Source organism: Diorhabda carinulata, chromosome 4 (genome assembly GCF_026250575.1).
Source record: "Diorhabda carinulata isolate Delta chromosome 4, icDioCari1.1, whole genome shotgun sequence".
Lineage (NCBI taxonomy): Eukaryota > Metazoa > Arthropoda > Insecta > Coleoptera > Chrysomelidae > Diorhabda > Diorhabda carinulata.
Genome location: NC_079463.1, coordinates 14,917,399 through 14,937,530, shown reverse-complemented (window position 1 = coordinate 14,937,530; position 20,132 = coordinate 14,917,399). Strand labels below are relative to the sequence as shown.

At 33.3% G+C, this 20,132-nt stretch overlaps 1 protein-coding gene across 1 annotated transcript in view; it reads left to right on the top strand.

Annotated features, from left to right (window-relative positions):
- The window catches only part of LOC130893277 (putative transcription factor SOX-15), a 190,785-nt gene that overhangs the window by 47,539 nt on the left and 123,114 nt on the right, over window positions 1-20,132 (top strand). Inside the window, exon 2 of the mRNA XM_057799239.1 lies at window positions 10,399-10,850. Within this exon, the coding sequence (XP_057655222.1) occupies window positions 10,399-10,850 (452 nt within the window). The remainder of the gene's footprint in view (window positions 1-10,398; window positions 10,851-20,132) is intronic.

Genomic DNA, 20,132 nt, shown 5'->3' with positions numbered 1-20,132 from the left:
ACTATACTTTGTCTACGACTATAACAATAAATACCAAGAAACAGGTAAAGGGAAAGAACTCTTTTCACAAATTTTAATAGTTAGCTATAATAATGTTTTAGTTTTAAGTTTTTTGTAATGTTTTAGATCCAGTGCAGTTATATTTCCTCTTAATCATGTACTTATAGAGTTTTACACAGGCGGTGAAAATAATGTGTATAAAGTCTAGTAATGTTAAGAATGTAGGCAATGTCTTACTCGTTTGTTTCAAATCAAAAAATGTGGGGGATATTTTCACGATGATAATCTACAAAACATGCGTTAAGACTTTTTTTTCCGTAGATTCGTTGCAAAGGCTATCTTGCGTTATGTCAAATTCCTACACTCTTTATCTTTGGTCTTTATTATAGCCCGTTTTGCTTCTAGCTGTGCTTTCAAAGTTATCTGATTCTAACAAGCATTCCATTATGTTGGCAATAATGGAACTTCCCATCTGCAGCAGTGAAAGAGCATATGCTCGGCATCGTTTCTCCCACAGCAATAGGTGCATTTACGAGTGTCTGATCTCCATCTGGTATATAGGTACTTCCGAAAGCACCCATTGCCTGTGAGTACGTGTGTTAAGAAGTAGTCAATTTCCCCATTCTTCCTGTTTACCCAGACTTCGATTATAGCAATTAGTGGGCCATACGTTCATTGTCCCATTTCACTTGCTACCTCTGGATTTCTTTTTGAGTGATCTCTAAAAAGCCTACACCATCAATGAGGGCTTCTTTAAACCTAGTCCGAGTATATGAGATTTGCTGTCAGAATTCTTACTTATTACAGACTTTCAAGTAAGTAACTTGAGCAGTACCCAAGTATATAATGTGCCTCATGTAGTCATTATATTTCATAAGGGGCACTGCATTTCAATTTTTCAATAATTTTATTGTATGAAAATTTAATTATTAATTCAATTAATTAAAAATCATTAATTTGTGTTTGGACTTTTCAACGTCAAGGATATTTTACATTTACTTGAACGCCTAAGATAAGATCATGGAGATCAGTCAGAGAATGCTATTAACAAGCAATCACTTTATTTCCCAAATTTATCGCATTGTACAAGAAAGTTCACCAACAACTGATAAAAAGGATGGTATCAAACATGTTTATCGACGAATAGTGTACGACTTTTAGAAAATTTAATGCTAACATTTACTAATTATGGTTATAAATAATTAATAAAAAAATTTGACAACAGATTTATTATTATAAAATTATTGTGTCGAATTTGTACAAGAATATTGATGCGTGTTTTGAATAAGAAATATAATGTATATAGAAAAACTTGGTTTAATATACACTACGTAGTGAAATATTGCTTGGTTAATGATTCTAAAAATTTTGTTCTAAATATTCCTTGCTCAAGAAGGAGACGAGTAATTATTCTTCATGCTGGCAGTAGAGATTGTCTCGTACCAAATATATTGCTTTCATCCGCTAAAAATATTTCCCAATTCTTGTGTGATTACTACGAACACCGACCCCAACATTCTTTGAGAATTGGTTCACTTAATAGTTTCTTCCAAACTTTTTTGAAAACTAAGAATATAATTATTTCTACATATATTCCCACAAAATGGTTATCGCTACAAATTATAGTAATAAATTGAAAAAAGGATATGCTACTTATAACATTTGCAAGACTCATGTACATACCTTATTGAAACGGCCCTCGTATTACTGTTGTTTAATACTATAAAAATGGTTTGGTTTACATTGAAAGTGAAACCACGAAAATTATCGTTGACTCACTATAATTATTTCATCTGGACGATTCCAGTATCGGACACTTTTGGTATGCTCTGTTCAGTGAAAAAAGTTTTTTCTCTACAATATAACTTTCTTCCCTGTATTTGATTCCGTTTTGTTTTTATTTTGTATCTTTTCTATAACTTTGCTGGGAATTTTTTCTTATATTTATTGTGTAGGAATCAACGGAGTTATGAGAAGTACTGAACAATCAGCACTAGAAGCAATCCTAAGCTTGCAGCTTATAGAATTGTTCACGAAAGGCAGAATAATTATTAAGAAAAATAGGAGGAAAGAGAATATCTGTTAGCCAATAAGAAACGCCTTCAAGGAAAGAATTAACGTAAATATTACTATAAGAACGAAAAGCTGGATGTAATATCCTTCAAACGAAAATCTACTTGATGCAGAAGGCTGCAAGACTAATAAGAAAAAGTGGTGAATCAAATACAAACACAATTATCTACAATCAGCCAGGCAGTGGTAATATGTTGCGGTAAGAAATTCTCCTGAATTCGTGACACTGGAGTAAGCCTCTGTTGGGTACATGGATACTTAAAGTTGGACAAAGGAGGGAATGCCAAAGAAATAGTAACAGAGCTATTACCGATGGAATTGTTGAGAGATTTTATTGACACAGGAATCAAAGTCAAACATCAGGATATATGGTCACACAGAAGTGACTTTACGATCCAGAGCAATTTGGCCAAGAATCAATGGGCAGAAGACAGAGAAGATAATAAATTCTAAATTCACGAAGCACTCAATCCGGAAGACCATTGGAGTGATAAGTGGACTTTGTACTGTTGGCATTAGATTTCAGGAATCGGGAGTAGCGGACAAATAATGCAAAAAGGGTAATGGTTTCTATCTCACCTTGAATGTAGAAAACAACTGGTAGAAGCTAATGGTAAAGTTTCGAGTAATTTACCAGTTGGCAGTGGTGTACATCAGGGTTCAGTTTTAGATCCAATTCTTTTTTTTTTGTATTCATTAATGATGTCATTTGCGGATGACACCAGTATAACCTGGAGTGGTCCAGATATACAAGCTCAAATTTCTTGGTCTACATATTGACAGTGCCCTTCAATGATGTGTACATGTAGATACCTTGGCGGAAAAATTATCCTCTGCTTGTTTTGCCATTAAATCTGAGTCTAATCTGCTTCTTGTACTGCTTTAACCACTCAAATCACATCTTCGCTATGGTTTGCCTTTCTGAGGATTTTTTAGTTTGCACCTCTTCGAATTACTCAACAATACTCACTTCTGATCTGGTGAAAAATTCCATCACCTTCAGTGCCAAAAAATTATTCAATCAATTCAAAACATCCAGAATTGAAAATGGCAAATACATTTACTTGTCATAAGTTCCGGATGGAACAAAGGAATTTCAGTATGAAAGACCTTATTATTCTGAGGGAGATTTCCACAATCCGCCATAATTCAATTTACTATGAAATGAGATATTATTTATGTTATAATTGAGTTAAGTCAAATTATTATTTTATATTATCTAATATAAAATTGTGTCATTTTGTCCATAAAATTGTGAAATTTTATCATGACAATAATATATTTATTTCGAAAAAAAATCAGAATTAGAAACAGAAACTTCATTCTGAGTAGAAAATGCTTGAGCATAATCGGCATAATCGGATCTAAACTTGTTATATTTCCGTTCTATTTTTCATTTCAACCTCCTTCAGACTCTTTTTATTCGTTATAAAGCTTTTCAATAAATTTGCTTTTCTAGCTAAATTTTACTAATTTTTCTTGCTCTCTGTTTGTATTATAACTTCATTCTTATCTATTTCACATTTCACCTCTACATTTTATTTTTGTATGTTTCAATCGTTAATAGAAAACAATAACCAAACTTTCTTCTAATAGCACAGTTGTTTTACTGAAATTATTAATATCCTAACAAATATGCTGTTCCTTTGGCTGTGATAATACAGTTTTAGATCAATAGTATACTTCTAATACACGATCTAGTATATAATCGAACCTCATGTATGCTGATAGAGTTTAATAGATGCATCACAGTCTTTATTTCAGATTTGTTTTAAATTCGAGCTTCGGAGAAAAACTATAATTATTCTTATCTTTAGTGCTAGTTTAATTTCCTTGTTTGTCATAAAACCAGCTCGAAAAAATATTGGTAGGAGTCTGAAATTGAAACAACATCGATAATAACCGTAAAAAACAATTCAAAATCAAGGAATTTTCTCATAAATTTCAATATCTACAATAACATCGGTAGATTGTACGTGTTTATCGGCACTAGTTTTTTGAAAGGTGATATAATAAATTTACTTTTACAACAAAAATTTGCAGTTGTAAATTGATTCTTAGAATATAATTGATTGCATAATATACCTACTATATTATACACACGTGAATTAATAAATTTCTTTTATTTCTCCAGATGACCATCCACAGTACAACACTCAAGAGATGTTATTTTGAAATATTTTTCATACATATAAATGTATAAAAACCTTTTTTGAATGCATTTTTAATCTGTGATAGGTATATGCAAACCGGTGAGTTTCAATTTTCTAGTACTTGTTCTTATTCTTTGTCTATTATTCTGAGTAAATCAATTAGACATTTTGGCCTCGATTATTGTATCATAATTCACCGACAAGTAAAATGAGCTAGTCAAATACAAACAAATGAAAAAGTTATAAAATAGCATCATTTCCTACGAACTGAAACTTTGTTTGGAATCGGCTAGGGGAAATAAAGGAAACATCAGGTAAGGAGGTTTATAGGAAAACACTTAGTTACTGGAATAATCTACAGGAGTTGAGGCAATCAATACAATTTATTAATACTGTAGGAGTCTTTTCTGGGCTTTGCCACCTCATTCGATATCTAAAGACGCTTCTTCAGAGAATGAGCGTGCAGATTCTGCTACGTGAAAGATGAACATCTTTGGCAGGTAGGACCATCCAACACCCTCAACATTCTGAAAGAGTTAATAGGTTTAGGATCTGCGCTGCCAAAGCATGAAAAGGAGACACAATATAAGCTTTGGATAGCAAAGTGAATGACACCCGGAATTACATATATACGTTGTACTTCCCCAAAAATTTATAAAATAGTTTCACGATGTCTTGTATTTCAATTTTTTTACATACCTTCTATGGTTGTTTTTCTAACGCATTGCAAATATTTTTTTCATAATTCATTCATAATTCATTCTATCGTCACAGGATACCTAAACAATCTATTCATTTGTTTATTCAATCCAAATTTGATTTCTGAATTTCACATTTTTCTGTTCTATTTACTTTAGCGATGACTCGCCAAGTTCCGGGTGTACATGTGAGTGCGAGTTAGAGTTGAGTGAGTTACATAAGATCTGTAGACAAGTATCTGACAATTTAGAAAATGTTGTTTTTTTGTAACCTCTATAAAAAATCAGAATGCAGATTAAAGCCGGCCTTGATCTTGAATCTCCGAACGGTATTAACTCCCTTTAAATGAAATTCTAATCTATATTGAAGGCAATAGCAACAATTGCTGCTATTCATATTCACAAAGAGGACATTAGCCAGAAGGAAAGTAGTTGTTTTATACTTCGAGAAGCTATGAGACTGAATTTCCGATTTATTAATATTCAGAGGAGAATAAATATATGAAGCACATCTCTATATGTACTGAATTTCATTTTATACTATTAGAAAATAGAACCATGGATGCTTTTTTTGGTTATTAATGAAAGCGATGGGTGGTGTTGCTTTCTGTTTAGATTAGAGCTTTCGAACAAGGACCGTTCAAGAGAGTTCAAAACCGGTGATCTGACATGAACTTATAATACAGTTTCCTTATTTAACTGCTCAACATATCCTTTGTATTTTCATGTATTGATCAAATGATTACACCGATTGATATTTGTCTATGTCGATTTATCTGGCTTTGAACTCTCTACAATTATGAATATTTTATATTTTATATTAAGAGATTCTTCATCCTTTTCCAAGAATGTTCCAACTGAAAGTATAATCAAACTAAGGTGTGATTTATAGGATGTCGGGCGAAGGGGGTTTTTGGAGGCTTTTAAACACGCAACAATGTACTCGAGTTTCCCTAAACATTATTCTGAATATCTTTATTTACTCTAAATATAATTTTTTCTCATAATAAAAGCGTTACCACCAATTTTCTCTAAGTTCAAATTCACTTGGAGGAATTGGAAAGTAATTGATTATAAGTGAATATACTTCAAATATATATATATATATATATATATATATATATATATATATATATATATATATATATATATATATTGGATATATATATACAATATATATATACAATTGGATATGCTAGGAATTAAATAAAAACAACAATTTTTGTTTTGTCACAAATCAAATTGAATTTTTGAACGCAACCACAATATTCAACCAACTATCCATCCTCTATATCGATCGATACCTCAAACAAAAAGTTCATGTTTGTACTTTTATGAGTGACGATTACCGTACATGCGCGAGAACTTTCTTTACTTCGGTAATTCCATGTGACATTTCAAGTTATGTGCTCTTTTTGTGTTAATCTTTCGTGATAGTGACACTTTACTGCGAGTATTTTTGCAACATGATGAGACTGCAAATGTGTTTGCGAAGCAGTTGTTAGACATTGCAAATAATAAAGTCGCAATGAACACCTCGACCAGATTCATCACATTACCCACAGATTCTGTCACATCACAGATTCAAAACATAAGCTTAATCAGCATGTCTTTCCTGATATATCGCAACAGTTCAATAACAATAATTGGCTGAGTGAACGAGCAATATTGGAGGCAAAAAATAAAGATGTCAAGGATCTCAATACGACCGTTCAGAATTTTCTTCCTAGACAGCTGGATTCCTTCATATCAGTCGACACCGTTATGAACCAGTATGGTTAGGTTAGGAATTGCCTAGATTACTACTTCATAGTTTGCAGTGAAAAGTAGTATCAGTTGTCATCGTGCTGCGTAACATTAATTAACCTCGACTGTGCAATGGAACAAAACTGGCTGTGAAAATAGTGATGAATAATATCATTGAGGCAACAATCATAGACGGAAAATACAAATCTGCGTTATACCATCTGTTATACCACTATTTATTTTTATCACGTTTCATTTCTCTTCGCTACATTCATAACTTATCGATTTGATTGAGTGCCCACAAGCATGGATTGCCATTGCTATGATTACTGTACTTAATAACTAATTTTGTTTTTGTTTTTTCTTAAACGACTTTTAATATCATCATTATACTCAGCACTTCATATTTTAATTACCCTCCACCATTTCAGCTTGGATGGCATACTTTCTGTAGTCTCACTAGTAACTACTACTTGATTTTAAATGCTCTATTTATTTTTGTGTTTATTCGCTTACCATTAATTGTTGATCCAAACATCGCATATCAATTTTCGAAGGTAATTCATAGAAAAAGAAAAGAAAAGGTTTTTGATGTTGAAATTTGCTTATAAACAATTCTTTAGCAGACAAACGGATTTTATTGACCTTTAACAGCTACTACTAAAGCTACTAATAAACTACTCTAATCAAATTAAACATATATTTAGAGGAAATCCTAAGGTACAGAGCTGAAAACCTTCTATTTTTTCATGAATAAACTTGTTTCATTCTTTTTATCATTGTTTTACTTGCCATGTTTTCCCTCTTCTTTCCAATATTTCTACTATCAGCTGATTCCATGTCATCTCATTGTGCTTTCCAAATAGCTGCAAATGGTCTCTTACTTGTCATTTTGGCAATGTATCAAAAACATTTTTGATAACAAATCAATTCAAAATAACAGGTAAAATTTGACGTTTCGACCTATATCGATTTTTGTCAAAGTATGATATTGACAATTTGTTTAATTATTTTTATCAGTAGATCAGTTACAATATGAATATAGTAAAACAGGAATCTGTGTGTGGTTTTCTGATATCTGTATTGTAGTTCTTTAATGCATTTTTATCGTATTGATGACCTTTCAATCTATTTCCTAAATACTGAGAAAAATAAAACTGCATCAACAAACCACTAAATATCAAAAAAACTCACATGCTTTAAGAAATATTGAAACATTATTGAACTAGGATCATATAAGTAAGGTAGTGAAGGTAAATATAGCCCAGCGAGTAATATGGCCCAAAATCGCTAGCACAAAAAGTAAAGTATTTATTCGCAGTCTCCACACACCATTGTATAGGCAACCTTCAGATGCCTCATGTTTGCGTATTGTAACTAGTTAGATTATATCTGCTGCGCTAAGCACATTCTGATATAAGTTTTCCGATAATTTCTTAAGCACGTTTTTCTGTAAGAATCAACGTAAACGCCTTACCCATTTAAGAGAGGTAAATATACGTAGTGAAGTACCTATACACAGAATATTTATTAAGTGATGAAACCCTAAGTGTTGTTTTTACCCATTATGTTCTCTGGATGTACTTTCTGTTAATATGGCTCTACGATGTGATTGGTTATATGGCCCAGGAGCCATATAACCCGCAAGTGGAATGTATTACCTTAAAACTGTTTTCTATTTCTTTTGTTTGCTTTAGATTTGAGATGGGGAAGATTTGCAAAAACCTGTGCAAGCATTGGTCTCAAGACCAACTTGAACAAGCAGTAGCAGTTGCCAGAAGCTGAGAATCTCAAAGAAATGTATGTTCTAGATTCGAGGTGCGCCTTGGTGCACGTTACGGCGATATTCAGTTCAAGGCTTGTCAGAAAAGAAGCTGGGTCGTCTAAGCATATTAAATCAGGAATGGTATCAATCATATTCCCAATAACTTTAATAAAGAAAAACAGCTTGCTTTGTTTTTAAAACGAAATGGCGAAAACGCTTAAAACCAGAATTTTGCGATAATTTGCCTTATGGAACTCTGGTAAAAATGGTACCTAAAGGCTCTTTGAGGACACAACTCTTCAATAACTTCCTAAGACATTTTGCTCAGTATAAATCGAACGGGTCTACACTGCTTATGTTTGATAGAGCTAAAACAAATTTAGATTGTACCATTGCTGAAACAACAGAGTCTCTTGGTATCACTTTATTCTGTTTGCCTTCAAATACAACACAAGAGCTCCTGCCATTGGATAAGGCTGTATTTCGCTCTTTTGAAGCAAACTAGGATCAGGAACTTTTGAGATATTGGGATACCTTCCCACAAAGAAGCCTGAACAAGAGTAGGTTCAACATAATATTTTCCCGTATTTGGTCCAAGTGTATGACGCCGGCAAATATTGTGAGCGGATTTAGAGCTTCAGGATTGTTCCCTCTAAATCCTGACGCAATACCTGATGCCGCATTCGCACCTTCTTTAGTAACGCAAAGATCCCTGCCCCATGAAATAAATGAAAGTCTTCCGAATTAGGACGATGAAAATGTCCCACTGGCGACTTTAATTAGAAGAAGGAAACCAATTCCTCAACAATCTTATCCAACTAAGACAATGAATACGCATCTTTTCAGGAAATATTTCCGATTCCTACCGAAGAAAAGAATGTTGGAGAGACTAGGGTTAGACGAAAGGCGTTAAATTATAAAGCGCAGCAAGTAACAAAAAGCCTTTTCACGGAGGGACATGGCCAAGCAGCTAGGGAATATCCAACTTCGAAACTTTCAGCTCTTTCAACTTCCAAACAACGAAGTTCGATCCCACAGTCCACGTGTAATCAAGCTACACAGGAGTCATCGTTATGTGCAGCTTGTGAAACAGAAGACCAACTTGATATGCGAATGTGTTCAAAATGTTTTACTTGGTATCACGAGGAATGCGTTGGTCTTGAGCCTAGCGACGATGAAGAGTTCCAATGCTGTTGAATGTTTCCTTTTTATATTTTTGTTATGAATTAGAATTAGGTTAATATTTTGTAAACTCATCTTAGATAATATCTTAAATCAAATCAAGAATATCAAGATAAATCATCACGAAAAATATATAAAAAGTTATAAGAAGTGAGAAGCTGGAGAAGAAGAATTTCACATTAATTTCTATCATCCAGCTACTGATTCAATACTTAATTCTTCCCTTACTGCTTTGTTTTTAATTTTGTTTCTATGTGTAATTTCCTTCCCTCTCCTCAAGTACTTCATCTGCATTACTTATATTCTCATTTTTGTTGTATTTGCAAGCTTTCACTTCCACATGTTATTATCGCCTGGTATTTTATCTGGTATATATAGTCATTTTGGCTTGTTATCATTAACCTTCATATTTCTCTTTTATAGTACTCTTGGTAAATTTTTGGTAAATGCACATATCTTGAGGTCATGGCAAAGGTTCATTTAGAAAATTCTATTGGGTTTTACTTAAAATATCTCATTCTTCTTTGCTTTTGGCAAATAGACTTCTCTTTTTTCTATTTCAAGCTATCCGAAACTGTTTGTTTAACACTATCAAAAGCTTTTTACTTAAACATTGTATACTAGTTGAAAGATTTCTTCTTATTTCAATTTATTATGTAATTTATGATTAAATCATTTTTTTATCTCTTCATAATCCAATACCTTTTGATGGAAGAAAAAAGACTATGCAATCAGATGATCATATTTTTCATTTTTCTTAAATATCTTTTTCAAATTACAGGATAATGGAAGATGCTACATCATCACCTGTACCGAATAATCATTACACAAACTGTATCTCACCGAATGCGACACCTCCTTTGCTGCAACCTCAATATAGATACGAATACCAGGACGAGATGATTTCCGCATCTCAAGTGATAGCGCAAGGTATCCCAAAATCTCAAGATTTGTGGGGAACGATGTCGGACTCAGTGTACGAATACAGACAATTTGACAATACTCGGTTCGGTGGTAACGATTATATGAGACCAAATTATAACGACAATATGTCCGTATACGGTCAAAGAACTAGTTTCGCACCGAAAGTTTGCGCGCCGGGCCAAAAAGTGACGAAAGAAGCCCGAATTAGGAGGCCTATGAATGCTTTTATGGTTTGGGCGAAAGTGGAGAGAAAAAAATTAGCAGACGAAAATCCAGATCTTCATAATGCCGATTTAAGCAAAATGTTAGGTAAGTCTTAAGGTACACAATATTCTTTTATATAGTTAGTTGAGAAATTTTTCCCTTGAACGATTATAGCTCCATAATAAGTCGTAATTGTTTTTTGTGTGCGTGTGCGCCGAGAAAGTATACTACTTTGTTTATAATTTTTGATTAAATAAAAGAGAATGGATCTTATATTGATAAATGTTTTATTCAATGTCGACAATTATGTATGGAATACAATATCAGATAAATGTCCGCCTCTGTTCGCCTCACAAATGCGAATCCTTTTGAGCACATTTTTCATCACATTCTCACACATTTCACGCGGTATTTCATTAATTTAATCACGAATATTTTGTTTGACTTGCCTTAGAGTTTCTGGTTTGTTTGCATAAACCTCACTTTTCAGATATCCCCACAAAAGAAAGTCCGGACCAGTCAAATCAGGCGAGCGTGGAGGCCAATCAACATCACCATTTCTTGAAATAATTTGTTGGAAAGACAACACAGTCTCTATAATAAATAAAATAGTGTCTCTTGTTGGCACGTTGTTTATCCCAAAAATTTCACGTAACTTTCTCATCGTCACAGTAATCGATTATTGATTTTGATAAAATGTTTTAACGATTAAAATACGTTGGTTTACCGATTATTTTTCCATAATAAATTTGCCACGTCTCTACTTCACGACTGCCAAATATGAACTAATGTTTACCAAAATGGCGGCAAAACAAAGTAGTATACCTTTCCTGCGAACACCCGGTATATGAATTTTTTTAAGTGATTAAAAATAATCAACGGTAACTGAAATGAAAAAAAATGGGTAATTATTCACTTTGTCCCTCCCCTGGGTAAATTTTCATACAGTACCTAATAGGGCAAAATGAAAATTGACCTTTTAATCTCTGAAAATAATTAGTAACTAAGAAAACATAACTTCAACTAAAATTTAGAATAGGAACAGTTATCACAAATATACTCAGCAGTGCATTCAAAAGCAAAACACCCAACGGGTAATAGTTGTGGCAAAGAAATGCATTCTATATAGAAATAACTCCAACCAATTCGAATGCAGGTTCCTTGAATTCCAGGGAGTGCAACTCTAGGTTGTAATTTTTTCCAAGGAAAAATTAAGAATAGCGGGAGAAAGGAACCAGCGGTATTACAACAATTGTTTACAGTTGTTAACTGACTCCGTTCTGTGCTTGCCATTATTTAAATTTGTCTCTTTCCTTTCGTTGCCAATATTTCAGATGGTTTATTATAAGTCGTAGCAATACCAGTTTCATCCATGTTGTACAATCTAGAGCAGTATTTCTCAACGTGGAGCTCACGCCACACAGCGGGGCAAACTGAATGTAAAAGGGGGAATTTGAAAATGGAATCCATTTAAATGCATTGCTAGATTTTAGTACCAAAATTGGAAGAAGAAAAAGCTAATTCCTAAATTATTGCGGCCAATAAATAGTAAAAAATCGTTTGACGATACCAAATTATCAACTCGGTTTTTTGTCTTCGTAAAGTTAGTCTCTGTACGACACACGAAGGGTCCTGTGTGAACCGCCGGACGCATCTGAATCAAAAAATCTGTGTTCCCATGATTCCTAGCAAAAAAGAAGCAGGATCACCATCCTCGATCTGGGAGTAATTGAGTCAAACAAGGGAAGCTGTAAGCCACTGTTCGTTTCAAACGTTATGGGTCAGCTGACCGACGCATCGCGACGCCGAGTCTGAGAAGCATATCTTTTATTTACAGCCAAGTGTGTATTTAATCGTAAATTTAGTATTGATTAGGCTTTTTAATTGAATTAATGTTATCCTTTACTGAGTTGAAGATGCTTTCTTCTACTTGTCTTTTATTTAAAAGTATAATTTTCTAATTTGAAACAAATTAGTTTTTCAACATGAATGATGCCTCCAATGTTACTGGATTTATCTTATATATTAAATATGCAGCGTCAAGAGGAACGCGTAGAAATGCAAAATGATGGATCAGTAAAAATTTGATTTAATATAAAAGGAGCGACGGTATGGCTTTGTGAGTAAATAAGTATCAAATTCTCTTTAACCAAATGTGCAAGGAAACCATTGTTACCGTTTCCATCTTCATATCAAGCTGATTTCGTTAACAATTTCCTAGTTATTTCTTCATATAACCTATTATTTCAGATTCTCAATTGAACATTTTAATTTTTTTATATTAAAAATTATTGATATGGTACATAGGGTGTAGCACGGCATAAAAAAGTTTGAATCATCATCATCAATATTGTATTTTTCAATCGGGGTTTCTAAATTTTCACTGCTTGAATCCAACCGATGTTGCTTCCGAATTCGTGATTGAAATTTCCTTATCACTTGATGAAAATGACGATAACCAGTCATCTTTTTTCGAGTAGGTATATTAAATTATTTTTCTTCCATAATTGAAAGCTAAATGTTTGAACTCTTTTCGCGTTAGTCTAGGGAAAACACTATCCATGTCTTTGAGATATGTTGTTAATTCTACCTCTTGGTTTCCGGTGAAAACGTGGAGAAATCAAAAAAGCAGCAGTCCTACTTTTTACATGTCTTTAACAGGTTGAGTAGGGTAGACCATAATTTTTGTCCTTGCTCTTCATTGACTCTCCTAGTTTTCATAAATGTATAGCCGTTTACATTACATCTGGATCTTACGAGCTTTGATTATATTTATTTATCATCTAGAATAAACATAATATACGAGGTCTGGCTATTAAATTACGAAAAAGAGTTTTATTATAACAATTATTTCGATTGCCCTCCTTCAATAAACTCCCTTCCCATGGCTACATACCTTTCCATACGTTTTTTCCATTGTTTGAAGAAGTGCTGGAAGTCTTTTTGGTGGGTGCCTTTAGGTGCTTTGTCGTTTTTTGCTTTACCGTTTCTATCGACTCAAATCGGATTCCTCTCAAAGCAAATCTATTTCTAGCCTTTCAAAGAAATCTGAGCAGACTCGTCGACGCAAGAGCTTTTGGTTAAGAGTCAGATTTTTTGGCACCAACTTCGCACAGACTTTTCTCTCGTGTAATTTTTCTAACCGTTTCTTTATCGGCGTTTACAGCCTCGGCAATCATCCGGATACTCAATCGACGATCTGCACGCACAATTTGGTTGATTTTGGTCTTTGGTTCCGGATTTGAATCAGCTACAGAGCAACCTGGGCGCTGGTCATTATCAGTGCTCTCTCGGCCCTCACTAAAGCGCTTACACAACTCAAAACCACGCGCACGAGATATAGAATTGTCTCCTCTTGCAACAATTTATAGCATTCAGTCGGAGTTTTTTTCCATTTAACGAGAAATTTGAAATTGATGCGTTGCTCCTGTTTTTCGTCACACATGGTTTTCGGCACAAGGCGCGCAGTCTCATTATTTAATACCCAGAACTGGTATTGAAATTTTTATTCTTAAATATCTTTCAATAATTACTAATAGCGAGCGAAGCGGATACCGTATATCCACTTGCCCGACTAGATAGATGTCATACGAAAACTATAGCCCTGTGTTCGATAAACCATAAAAACTACTTTAATAAGTCAAACAACGATAATATTTCTGAGAAACAATATTTATAAATATCGGAAATAACGCAGCCTCTCGCCCGAGTGATTGTCGCCTACTGAGCTAAGATGGCCGAACGTTACAAAAGGCGCACAATTAAAAACAAATAATTTAAAAGTAAATTAAGTAAAAGTCGAGTAAATATACTCAACGTTCCCCATAGATGAGGTGATTTGTACAAAAGTATGGGACAAATTGAGCATTCAACCAAACTATGGCAACCATACCCTAGAAATAAAGCTTATGTTTGTTGATTAACTTTTTATATATGATTTCTTAGGAATAAAACAAGAAAACTAAAAATGATCTTCAATATTTATGTAATTATCAATATAGGTCATACCTATTGATATAAAATATTAGTGAGATTTTGCAAACTTTGCACTATTAGAATTGACTCAAACGAAAGACCAGTTGTGGTAGTGGAAAACGTCTTAAGCTATAACCTTGAAAATAGTTACGCAGAACTTGACGGCAATGAGAGAATTATCAAAATCAGACCTCAAAAAATCCTTTTGATGGTACCATTAAATGAATTTGCATCTTATAGTCGATGAGAAGTAAGTAGATTAAAAATTACATTATGTTTTTATTTGAACATAATATTGTACAATAGTTAACATAAATATTAGTGAAAAAATAAAAATTTAATCTTCAGTTCTTGATTAGAATTGGTAATCAGCATTTAAGTAGAAATTAAATTTTTTGAGCAATATGATTATGTTTCTATGAACCGAACCCGAAGGCGACAATCGCATGATTCCAAAAAAGGCCTTCCCAGATGTGTTGCATACATTATTTTTCTACTTAGTGTAGGTATTGTCCATTACATTAAGAAATAGAAAATCTATTTCACGTACTAGTGCTAACAATACTAGATACTCCTAGTATATGAAGAATACGTAATTTAATATTATTACTCCAATACAATATTTCATAAATAAGTAAATCTCAAATTTTTCTTATACCTAGAAGATTCTATCATTATAAAATTTTATGAGATTAACTGAATGATCTAGACTTCTTGGTAATATACAAGAAACAATCTCAACGAAACGAGTTTGTTGTTATAGGGAATAAAAAATATCAATAACAATTGTCATTTAATACTGAAAAGTTTATTGATTGAAGTTAAAATGAAAGTAAAAAAACAGGCTTGCAACCTCAGTCGAAAATTCACTTTTGCTGTCACTACCTAAGTTTATCATTAAATTAGCCACGTTGTCCATAATATGTTCTCTTTCAATGTATTCATTTTAAACTTGTTATTGAATGTTGTCACATTCGTGCAAATATTTTTCCAATATTCTATTTTTCTGTTAATTTAGACACGTCGTCTAATTTAAATGTTGCACGCTCCGGATGATAGGGTAGTAAACTTAACGATAAGATCATGTTCTGCCTTGCGCATTTTTATAATTTAATTTATTAGGTATAACTTCAAAATCCATTTGCAACATATTAAAGGCGACTTTTCACCCTGTTTTCACTGCTTAGTTTAAATGAAGAATCATTTGAACATTTACTGTTGATTTTCTTTGGTCTGTCTCCCTAGGATGTAAAATTATTTGTCAATTATCTTGCAAATATATAATTATTCACCTCACGTTTTTCTTTGCAATACTTATATTGATTGGATCGTTTTTTTATTTCGCCTTACTGCTTATTTTATTCAAATTGGTTAATTAATGAACATACTGTATACTATATAAATTATATATGGTTATAAATATTTTATCCGAGCTACCAAAATCCTAATAAAAGATAAAATTGTTCATCACTGCATTAATAGATATAAATACATTTTCTCCTGCTATAATGTAATTAAAGTAGCATTAAAGATGATCAGATTTATCGAACACTGGCAACGCCGCGGATCATCTGATACTTGCAAAGAGCAAGATTTGTGCATCTCATTAGGCAGGGATTAATAGGCTTGGGAGACTACGAGATCGGCCGGCCCTCGCTTCTCATTGGTTCGAACAGTAGACGGTCTACCAATCAGGTCCGGCCTCCAATTATGCCAGTTTATTTCGTTTTGAGGTCATCTGATGGAGAAAATGGCAGAGTGTACTGTGTAGATATCTATACTTTGTTGGTTATGGTATCTGCTTAATAGTTGATTGGGAAGTCCGTTATTCTAATGGGTATTTATGTAATCAGACTTTCCTGTAACATATAAACCATTCAAACATTGATTGAAAGTTGTATGGAGTGTCGAGTTTTTATAAGAGGTATAAATATGTTGGTTTATTGAGTTTTGTAGGTATTTGAATAATTTATTATTTTATTACGAGGGGGAGTTGGTTAATAACGTGGAATCAAAAGTGCACTTCTTTATACAAATATAAAGAGTAACGCATACTTTCAAAATAGACTATTGTGGGTCTAAAAGGAAAGAAAATCAAAGATTTATAGCCGAACGGCAATAATAATTAGGAAATAATATAATTTATGATGCCAAAAAGTATAAAAGGTAAAACAAATTCGAAAAAATTTCTATAAGATATATCATTACCTCCAGTTTTGAATTGAGTAAATTCAAATATATTACATATTTTTTGTATATCCCTATTACAGTTGTGCTGTATGCAGCAGGGTGAATAGGCTGTAAGGGCTGACATATTTTGTCAAAAGTTGAGTTTGTTATCATCGGTTCTAAATAGCTAACTTAAAAACAGTTAGTTCAAGAATGCATACACTTTTGAAGCTATTTTTCATTTGAAAGAATTTTAATAAAATCTTTGCTTCTACGAAAAAATTTGTCCAAATCTAAATGTAGCATTTCTTATTGCTACAGCAGCACCAAACTGTTCAGGTGAGAGAAGATATTCTTGCTTAGAACGAGTGAGGTTATTTATATCGACTTTAAATTAAGAAAAGCTGAACGCTTCATTTTTTTTTTTAAGATCAAAATCATCGTCTATTTGTTTCTATTCATTTTCAAGATATTCTAAAGACGTGAGTGGGAGTAGGACATTCCCTTCTTTCTTCAAAATCCCTTCAATTTTTATTAGGTCTTCAGTCGTCCTTCCTCCAAACCTGCCCAAAACCATTAGCCTCCGCTATGTTTTACAGTCGGGATAACACATGGATCTAACATCCCTGCACACAATCATCCTTCTCTTAGACTCAATAACCTGAAACTTTAGCTCATCACCCCATAAAACTCTCTCCTATTGTGTACAATTTGTGTTTTTGTTCCCCTGCAATGTTTTAATTTTATTTAGACGTCTTTAAAGAGGTTTCTTCACTGCCACCTTTCCAAAAAGAGCAGCTTTTCTCTATCGCCCTTCCACTGTAGAACTACAAAAAGGCAGATCACAAAGCTTCTGCTGGATACATATTTTTTCTCATTGTAGTCCACGATACGTCAAAACTATTAATACAACATAAGCTCAAGCAAATGTAACCGAACATAGCATGCAATTATTTTTGGCCGAATTTGCGAGTGAATTTAAAACGACATTGGTGAAACCGTAGGTCAGCTAATTAATTTGGCCGAATTTACATTCCTCGTTCGTTGCCTAATCTCTCTTACACATCTACATCAAAACAATGCATGATGGGATATTTCCCTTTTATACAAGGTGTCAGTAAATATTGCAGCAGTGGATTGTTTTATTGGCACAAAAATAAATGAAAATATCTCATAGGATATCATTCAGTTGTCAGTTTTTTCCAAAATATTATCCTTACTTGCCAACGCCTTTATCCAAAAGTTTACATTTTTTAATTTTCCGAAAACTCCATATGGTACCATTTCTGATGAATTACGCGTATTTGAAGAAACATAAAGACATTTAGATATAAGAAACTCGCGATCTTTTTTCATAATATCATATATTTGTGAAGTCGAAGGACGTCCAAATACGTTCCTGACTTATTTCACTACCAAATAGCTCTAGGAACCGATTGATAAGACGGAATAGGTTCATACTGATCAATTTATGTATTATTCATTTTTTTTGTAGACGGATTAATCCATGCTTCGAAAATATAATCTACACTTTATTTGAACCAAATTTTGGACTAAGGTCAGTGCTTACTACGGACCTGATTTGCACTATACGGTAGGTACTTTGTTTTATGTTTATCAGAGCGACAGTTATTTGATGGGCTGACGTATATCTTCAATTCTTCACATAGTGGATCTAATAACGTCATTCATTGTTAATGGTTTTTGTTTTTTTCAAAGTTACTCGTGAATGAAATCTCTCAATATCTTTTCATGATGGTGTGTCATAAGTGAGACAAATTAATCAGGTTTTAATACATTTTGACACGTATGTTCACATACATTTCGCGTCGTCTTTCTCCTAAAAACAAGGGAATAAAAGTGTAAAACGTTATCAGTATCTGAAAAATTACAACTTTTATCAGATTATGATGGTGGAAAGTCGAATTATGAACTGTGTATGGAGAATAACATACCAAAATCAACCCCGGGTAGAATTAATAATATAAACAAGAAAATTCGGTCTCAGTGTAATGATGGAAAAGGAAAACGCAAACGAATATGAGCAGCAGGTACGAAATAATAACAATCCAATAAGCGGACCAATTATTAAATAAAGAATGTAATGAGTGGATACAAACCTTCCAGCTTTTTTACACAATTATCCCCCTGATGATGTATTTAACGCCGATGAAGCAGGTTTATTCTACAAGTGACTACCGGATAAAACTTTTACGTTCAAAGGTCAGCCTTGCCATGTTGGTAAATTGAGTAAAGATCGCATCACTGTACTTGTAAGTGCGAATATGTCTGGGACTGAAAAACTGCCACTTCTTTTAATTGGAAAATCTAAGAGCCCAAGGGTATAAAAACGTTGTCTGTTAATTATCAAAACAATAAAAAGGCCTGGATGACTTCTGAATTATTTGCAGATTGGTTAAAAAAAGTGAACGCCGATGTGAAGGCCCAAAAACAAAAAATAATTATGTTTGTCTTCAACTGCACAGCCACAACAATATGCCCAAATTAGACTATATTACATTATTGTACTTACCCGCCAACACCACAAGTAAATTGCAGCCCATGGATCAGGGTATTATAAACAACTTCAAGGTTTACTACAGGAAGGAATTTGTCCAGTATGTTCTTAAATCTATAAAAGAGGATGAAAGCCTAAAAATCAACATCCTTCACGCCATGAGATTTGCAAGAAAAGCTTGGTTTTCTGTTAGCAAAACCACAATTAGTCATTGCTTCAAAAAAAATGGATTCAAAGTGACGAATGCATCTGAGAGCCTACAAGAGGAGCTGGAGATCTGTGCAACGTTTCCAGAATGGGATAGAATATTGACCACATGTAGGAATGACTTAAATGAGCATCAGGCGACTTTTCAGGATTTCGTGACATGTTGACATGATGACATAGTTGCTATGTATTCTTCTTTGGACACAGACACATTTTATTAACATTTCCATCTCTAAATATGGAATAACGGTATATGGGTGATTCCGTTCTAACTGTGATTTTTTGTATTCAAAATTTCAAGATTTTAAAATTTAACTTTTCTAACTTTTTTATGCATATTATTCATCTATTTTACTGTAAAAATAAAACTCTAAGAGGAATTTACTACAACTTCAAAGTATCACGAGCAAGACACAAATGTCGGATTTTGAGTTCCACGGTACTGACTCATTTATCCACGGTACTGACATGGTAACTTAAGATATTAAACAACAAGTGCATCAATTTTCCTCAGTTTG